General features: G+C 49.9%; 1 protein-coding gene across 1 annotated transcript in view; it reads right to left on the bottom strand.

Moving 5' to 3' along the window:
- Positions 1 to 5,014: 5,014 nt before the first annotated feature.
- GPR156 (G protein-coupled receptor 156) overlaps positions 5,015 to 8,617 on the bottom strand; it is a 102,438-nt gene continuing 98,835 nt past the window's right edge. The window contains exon 10 of the mRNA XM_006210336.4: positions 5,015 to 8,111. Within this exon, the coding sequence (XP_006210398.1) occupies positions 6,765 to 8,111 (1,347 nt within the window). The 3' untranslated portion in view covers positions 5,015 to 6,764. The remainder of the gene's footprint in view (positions 8,112 to 8,617) is intronic.

Genomic DNA, 8,617 nt, shown 5'->3' with positions numbered 1-8,617 from the left:
TTTTTTAGGATGCTTCAGCTTCCTGTAGGTGTTCATGGATGGGAACGATGGAGGGAAGTAGTTTTCACCATCGCAAGTTTTTGTTTGTTTGTTTCGAGGATATTGGGGGAAACTGGGTCCAGAGTTTCAGGGATCTTACTGCTTGGGTCCTGTTAGCTCAGTTTCTTCCAGCATTATTGGTAAGGCCCTATCATAATGCTTGGCATATAGTGGACTCTCCACCAATGAGACAGAAGAGATCCTCTGAAATGCTAAACTTCAAGTACAGTCTGCAAGAAATATGCTGCCAAATACCTTTTTTGTTTGCTCAAATTCCACTTGGTACAGACAGAAAGGTAGGAGCAGAGAGAAGAGTTGGTCAGTCTTCTAAATAAACCTAGAAATGCTGATTGAGATCTACCTGGCATCAGGCGCTGTGCAGGATACTGTGGACATGCAAGGCTGAATCAGACATGGCTTTTGACCTCCAGTCCCTGATGATTTAGTCAGAGAGGCAAGAAGCGAACATGTGAAAAGTTCACAAAGAAGGATTTACGTAACAGCTCAAGATAATAAATTCTGAGACCAGTTGGAACTGGTCGGAGGAAAGAGAGGTCACTGCAGGCTGGGGTGGTTAGAGGGAGAGGGAGGGGAGGTGGGAACAGATGTGAGAGCCTCAGGTGGGCGCTGGTGCGCTCTGGGTAACACACAGCAAACCCACTTGGCAGGAACAAGGCGGAGAGACTTAAGCAAGCTGAGAATGGGGGAGGGTAGAGCTCCAGAACGGAGGGTCTCGAGCCCCAAACCAAGGTGAGAGTTCATCCTGCAGGAAGTGGGAGCAAGGACAGTCTCTCAGCAAAGCAGGGACCTGAGCTGAAGAGATTCCAGGGCCCTGCCTGAGTCCCAGCAGAAGCCCTGGGGTCTGCCCTGATTCTAGTCACCACAGGGTCCTCTGGGACCCCTGCCCAGCGTCAGCTTTTGTGCCACTTAAAGCGCACAGCACTGGAGAAAAAACTTTCAGCTTGGAGGACTGGGTTTGGTCTTTTTAAACAAGGGACTGGCTTGTTTTCATTACCACGTGTGTTTGGCATTGAACTTCCTGAAGGGGGCGGGAGGGACCAGGTACTTTTAGAAAGCTTCCTTCCAGCCTTCAGGACGCTGTTGTTCAATGACTCAGCAATGGAGGGTTTTGCAACAGGCTTACAGAACCAGACCAGCTTGCTGGAAACCTTGGTGTCCTAATAAAACCTCGGCCCGGGTCCCTGCCCTGCCGGGTTGAAATTCCTTCTGTCTTCTGGTAGCACGCCTGCAGCACATGCTCTGGAACCAGCATTGGGGCGTCCAAAAAGGGCTTTGGAATCAAGTCAGACTTCAGTTCAAAAGTTGGCTCTGCCTCTAACCGGTTGTGTGACTTCGGGCTACTGACTTAACCTCTCCCAGTTACAGTTTCCTCATCTGCAAAACAGAAATAATGACTACTTTGCGGGGGTGTTTATAAGCCTTAAATGAGACAAGGATTAAGTGGCACGTAGTAGGTATCCTATTTTTTTTTCTACTATGAAATGCGTAGTATTTCTGTAAAGGAAATTAGTCCTCTTTTGGTTCTATCCTAGAAAAATCAGATTTCCTGACTTTCAGCTGCACCTTTCTCTAGGCCTGCCCTGATATCTGAGTCCTGCAGGTGGATGTGCTTCCCACAGTAGATAAGCCTGACCTAGAAGGGGTTCAGGGAGAAAATTCTGTTGTCCTAGAAGTAGGCTGAACCAAAAGGCCATCCTCACATTGCCAGACCTATTTAAAAGACCCTTCCATCAGGAAAAAAAAATGAACACGAGGAACGGGGATTTTGGTATAAAGCAAGAAAACATAGAGAAGATTTTAAAATATAAAGCTGTGTTTCCCAAACAACTTTCTAAGACAAACATTTAATATAATGTTTACTATGTACCAGACACAGTTTGAATCAATAATTAATATTATTTCATTTAACCTTCATAACCACTGTATGAGGCAGGTGTTATTATCCTAGTTTACAGTTGGGTAAACTGAGCCACAAAGAAGTGAAGCAACTTGCTGAAAATCACACAGACACCTGGGTGACTTTAAGGCCTGGCATTGCATGGGGGAAAATTATTGTTCAAAAATTAGTGGAGAAGAGAGCCCATCTAAAATGCCTGCTTTTGAGAAAGAGTCCGGACATTATCCCAAAGCATTTAAACTTCAGTGAATCAACATTGTTGCCCATGGTGAGATACCTAAGCCATGCTTCCCAGGTGACCTCAGCTCTTATGAGAAGTCATATTAAGTCTAATTGGCAGTGACAGAAAGTTGGAGGGGAAGGTGGTAAGGACTCTGGGGGTCCCCCTTGAGACAGTTCTGGCAAGGCCACTCTCCTCATTTCTTTTGACAAACATTTGCTGAGCATCAACCAATGCACCAGGCACAGTGCTGGGTGCTGGGGACACCAAGATAACTACAACAAGTTGTAGGTGCAAGAAGCCCACAGTCTAGTAGGGAAAGCAGAGAAATGAACCAACAGTTCCATCCACCCTGAAGAAAGGGCTCTGCAAGGGTATCCTTGCCCTTCTTCACAGAAGTGAGCCCCACTTTCTTTCAACTCAAACCACAGCCAACACACTCATTCACAAGAGAGGCAAGGTCCACTGACAAAGCGAAGCAGGATGCCTCCTGCCCCCTGCTGTCCTCCCTCCTTCACATCTCATCTCTGTTCCCTGGACTTCTAGTCTTCCCTTTTTTTTCCTGCCCTTTTGCTTTTCTCTTAGTCACCTGCAGACCTTTCCAGGGCTTCTCCAAAGCATTTGTTCTCTGAGCCCACATGTCATCCTAGTATATTTAGACATCCGAAGGTAAGTCAAAGAATGAAAAGGGTTGGGAAAACACTGACCTACATCTTGTCAAGCTCGTAACAGGTCATTTTGCCTCGTGGCACTGGCATTTCCTGTCTCTTTGTGACCTCGGTAGTGAACTGAGTATCCTGAGATGTTCCCTTACTCAAATGCAGTTTGGCTGCAGATGCTACGATCAGGAACATGTCAGGGAGAATGAGATCAGACTGGGTACCAGTGGTGGGGAAGAGCAAAGTTTGAAGACAAAGAATAATCTCTCCTGTTTTCAGCCCTAAAGATGCCGTCTCTGCCTTAGATCTTCCTTAACAAAACCCAGACGCTGTTACTGGGAAAAGTGCAGCAGCCAGAGGGAACAGGGAAACTGCTTTACTTGGGGCTCTGAGAAGGGGGGCTCAGGGAGGTGATGGTGAGAAAGACGAACAGACCACCCTCCTGCTAATACTGCTTGTTGCTTAGTTACAAGCCTGTGAGGAAAGCATCTTTAAGAGATCTTCATCACAGTAACTTTGTTGCTTCTCTTCCATTAACTCTATCACTCTACCTCACCTCCCTCTAAGAGACTTAAAGTACTGTCATTTTCAGATTTCAGTTCCTTCTGGATCTCTCAGTGATGTTGTTTCTTACTCTTAAGGCAGTGGAAGGCACTGGAAGGCAGTGAAGCCAGACGGCTCTGCTGCCCTTTCTGCTGCACCGCTAGCTCCATTATAGGTTCTTTGCCTTCCTTTGTTTCCTAGCTGTCCTTTGTTTCCTTGCTGTCCTTTGTTTCATCCACTTATTGGCCCAGAAATCCATCCATCAAATATTTATTGGGCTCATACTTTGTACAAAGCTCTCTGATGGCTACCCTAGAGGACACAAAGATGCAGAAGACACATTCAATGCTTTCAGGAACTTGTAATCTGTGGAGAAGACACATCTGAAAATAATAAAATAAATACAGGTACAGAAGAGATTCTGTGCAACTTGCATTGACTTTTCTCTTTATCATTTAGAAGTGATATGGTTTGTTAAAAACATGCCTCCCACATCTGATGCTCTTTTCTCCTCTACAAGCTCTGGGGAGGCCAAGTTGACCCTTTAAGGAAAGAGAGTTTGACTCAGGCTAGGGGAGAGGGGCAGATTTTGGGATCAGGATGTACATATCCAATCCAAGATTTCAGTCAGCAGAGCAACAACACATAGATGGGTAAGAAGCAGGCCAGGCTCCACGCCAGACCTTAAGACAGGCATAGCCCGGACGGCGGCAGCAGAGGCAATGTTTACTTCTCCAGGGTTTCCTTGCATAACAAGTAAGAGCAGGCCAGAAGTCATGGCACTCTCACCCCTTCGAGAATTTCTTCGCTGGATCAGGTGGCCCTGGGTAAAAGATCTAGGGAAAGAGCTTGTGAGGAGTAGGCGTGGAGATAGCGCAGAGTAAACAGTAGAGCTGGAGATAGTATTTTAGGGTAGGCAGTTGTGGTGTTTGGCACATAGTTTTCAAACCAAATGATAAATAAGGAAAAGGCAGGATAGACCTATTTTTGCAACCAAGTCTAGCAAGGGTTACAAAGTCAAATGGACACAGACGCCTCTATACAACTAAGTTTGAAACGTGGACCCCCCAAACATCTTTCTTTATTTAACTAGGGGATGTCAATTTTGTTTGGAGGATGTTCAGAAAGGGCTGAAAGAGAATGCACGCTTTCCCTGAGCCTTGGAGGATGAGTAATTCACAAGGTGCACAAAGAGGGAAAAGAAACTTTATCTAGAAATTCTAGATAGAAGAGGGCTGGAGATGTGGAAGGGCTGGGATACGGGACCTGAGGCTATAGGAACAGAGAGAGTGAGAGGCTACAAGGACTGCCAGGTTTAGAGGCTGCATATTTCACGCTGATGAACAGTAGGCTGCTTGTGGTGACATACTCGGAGGAAAGGAGGTGGTGAAGCCCAACCACAGGACCTCCAGGGTGGAGGAAGAGTCGAGGGTCTCCAGAGTTTCCTCTGCCCGCTGGGGCAGGTGTTTCTGGGATAGGAGGCTGCACAGGGAGACCACAGAAGAATCTGTCATGAATGGCAGTTTGGTAGAAGGGTCAGCAAGCAGCAACTCTAATGGCCGCCGTGTCTCCACTCCTTTGGGTGGCTCAGTCTTCTCTATGCCCCGAAACTACAGTTTCTGAAGAGACTTTGCCTTGGGAGCCATTTCTTTTATTAAGGTATCATTTGGATAGCATACAAACAGCACAAGCAGAAACTCCAAACCCACACACAGAATAAATTATGATATTTGTGTTTAAAAGTCGACAACAGAAGAAGCTGTGTTACCAGGAGGGCCTCCCGGTCTGGTGTCTGGAGATTCATAAGGTGCCAGCAGCCACCGGGAGTCCATGACACATCTTCTGTGAGACGTTTAGAGCCAAATGCCCCCTTCCAGACATATCTAAGGAGGCCCAAACTCGTGCACACAAACATGTGCACACGCAGATGCACACCCACGTTGGGGCAGGGAACAGCCTGTAAACAACAACACCTCAGCAACAAGTGCAGTGGCCCCAGCTGTGTCTTCCCTGTGGCTCTGGCAGCAAAGGAGACCCTGGCACTTAGCTTTCACTGATTCACCGGCTCCCGTCAGGGGTCCGGCGGGCCCCTGAGGCCATGGGGCAGCAGGGGCTGCCTCCTGAGATGAGGAGCCCCGTTTTGTTCTCCTGGCCTGCACGGTGACCACAGGGCAGCTTCCCACACTACCCTGGCTTTCTGGTCTGGCCTGCCACCCTCAGAACAATGAAGAGATGCGCCCCAGGGAAGTTGACCCACGTGGAGTCCACGAGCTGTGGGGCAAGCCCCCCTGGGGCCACTCTCCAGCGGTGTGATGTTGGGGAAGCCACCTCAGGTCTTGAAAAGCCTCATACTCGTATCTGTAAAAATGGGAACGCGAGTGTCCACTTCAAGGGGTTATTGTAAGGAACTGCTGATTTTTGGTATTTCCAAGTACCGTGCCAGACTCGAGGTAAACGTTCAAAAGCTGTTTTCTTTCCTACCTTCTCCCCCATTTCTTCCTTTCTGTTTCCCTACTTTCTATTTCCAGGTTTGTGTAGCCATCGGTGGTCACGTGGTCCCAAGGGCACTCAAAGCACCCCTCGACTAACAGGGCTTCACCTACCTCAACAGAGATTGCCAGTGTGTGCGTCCCCTACTGCAAAACCACACCACTAGCAGAGTCCAAGGGGTGGGGCTCAGGTGCCATCCGAGTCCCGGAGAGAGATCTGGGCAGCCTGTGGCCCAGTGGACACCTGACTGCCTCAGGGACAATGGTGAGGCACCATAATGGTGTAAAGACATGAACACCAAACAGAGGTGGAGAGGTGGCTCTGAGCTGAGTCTGGCCAGAAGCTGGAACCTGGGGGTGGTGCTGTTCACCAACTTGAACAGAAATAAAACCACCCCTAACCAAGAGTGGGACACCTAAGGACGGAGGAGACTTATCTTCCTAGCAGGTCTGCCACCAAAAAGCCAGGTGGACGCAACCAACACAGTCCACAGCTCTGGTTCTGCAGTTTTCCTTCCGTTTCTCCATCTGTCTGTCTACCCAGCCATCCATCTGGTATATATGAAAACTTTTGTAGATCACAGCTCCTCAGGACAGAAGTCCCCCTGGGCTCATTTAGCACCTTTTATCCAAAGGGTATCTTTTATGGGCACTCAACTGGAGTTTTTTATGGGAATGCTGTGAGGTAGTAACAAGACAGGCAATACCCCTCTTTTTATAGATCAAGAAGTGCTCAAGGTAACACGCTGCTCAGGCGAGCACAGCTGAGACATGGGGAGGGCTGGTCAAACGCATGGCACTGGTCTAGTCCCCGAAGGCCAGAACTGGCCTTCCCTTTATAGGCCATGGTACAGCTTGTCCTGGACAAACCTCTACATCCAGACTTGCTCTGCTGTTCACACCAGTGTGGGTTTCAAGTCATCTTTGAAGTTCACGATAGGCTTCGAGCGGGCCCACAGCTTTTCCCAGGAAGCCACCCCCACTGCAGGCTCAGGGTCGGTGTCTGAGGAGTCGCTGCCACTGGAATCAGAGGAGCTCTGGAAGCAGATTTCACAGTAGGGCCGGTGGCAGCGGCAGAAGAGCTCATCTGAGCTGCTGGATTCTGTGTCAAGGTAGCTGCATGGAGAAGACAGGGAGGGGCAGCCTGGGGACCCCGGGGACTGCAGCTGCCGCTGCTCAGGCAGGTCTGCCGGGGCTCTGGACAGGTTGGGAGCAGTAGGACAGAGTGCCCGGCCAGAACCAGAAGGCCGGTAAGGAAAGGTTGCACGGCTCCCTTGGGCTACCTGGGGCTCTGTCTGTTGTTTGCTGCCCTCCAGGGAGCCTGACTTGCCTTGAGGATCTGGGAGTAGTAAAGGCTTCCCGGAAGAGGGTCTTGGTACCCTGGAATCAGCAGTTTGGGGGTCCAGGCAGGGGCTGTCCCTGTCCTGCACGTTGAGCCCACGGTGCGCCCCAGAAACAGTTTTATTTACCCGATGCCCCCCATACGAGGGTACAGAGCCTGGAAAGTGCGAACGAGCCCGCGGTGCTGCCCTCCTTCTCCTCACCAGGTGGGGGCTGAAGCCCAGCTCCTCGGAGAGGGGCGTCTTCTGGGGGCTGTGGGCAGCGCTGCTCTTCCATGGCTGCCCTGGACAGGACAGAGGAGGGCCAAGGGCAGCCTCAGGGCCCAGGCCCAGATCTTGAAGTACTTCCTGAAGCTTCTCCCTGATCACTGCATTGACCCTTGACCGTCGCTCTTGGGGCTCCTCTGAGTTCCCCAGCTGCCCCTGCCTCTGGGGAACAGAGCCTTCTCCACTTGGTATGAGGCTCTGGTGGAGGGCCACGGGGATCTGGTCTCTCCTTTCTGCACTCTGACTTTGCTCAGCCCACAGCTTCTGGTTGCAGCCCAAATTGAAATGACCAGAAAAGTCTTTCAAGTCAGAAATTTTCTCTTTCTGCCCTGAGGAGGGGCTGGCATCCTTCCCAGGCCCCTTGAGGTTCTGTACACTGGAGATAGGCCCTGAGACACTCTGGGAGTCCCGGGTGGCTGCGCTGGTATCGTTCTGAGATTCAGAGAGGCATTCGGAAGGCCCTTGAGCTGCCAGGCTATGGGCAGAGGCTGCGGCCAGGACATCTGTGCTGTGGGAAGAGGCAGCCGGGACAGCCCCCTCTGGAGGGTCATAGGCGCACTCAGCTGACATCAGCCTCATCAGCTTCTCTTTGGCGTTGTTTACTTGTTCCTGCAGGCTTTCAATCACAGCATTTTTCTGTGAAACAAAAGCAAAATCATCAACAAAAGATGCTGCCGAGGGTTTTCACACTATGTCCCAAGGTGGAGAAAGCGTGGCATCGGAGGACCTTGATTTAAATCTCAGCTTCTCTGCATATTAGCTGGTGATCTCAGGCTCTGAGGAGGGACCCCCATGAGTGAGATGAGTTGATGCACATAAAGTGATTAGCATGACAATGGACTATGGTGCTCAATAAAGGTTAACCTTGATTTACTGTTGTTGTGCGATCTTAATCCCCGCATTGTCCCCAGGCTGTGGCACTGTCTGTGAGAAGGGAGGATGGGGCACAGTCTAAGTCGAGCTGCCTGCTGGCTGCTGCAGCGCCCTCTCAACTTTCTTCAGAACTGAGGGGGTCAGGTCACTCTGCAGGACACAGTCTGAATAATGTTTGGGATGGCCCAACTCTGGGGATATCACACTTTTGCAAAATACAGATGACCTTGAGGCATAAGGAGATGAATGAATGGGAAAACAAGAATTTT

This window comes from Vicugna pacos, chromosome 1, assembly GCF_048564905.1.
Source record: "Vicugna pacos chromosome 1, VicPac4, whole genome shotgun sequence".
Classification (NCBI taxonomy): domain Eukaryota; kingdom Metazoa; phylum Chordata; class Mammalia; order Artiodactyla; family Camelidae; genus Vicugna; species Vicugna pacos.
Note: the sequence above shows the minus strand (reverse complement) of the source record. Positions and strands in the feature narration are given on the sequence as shown.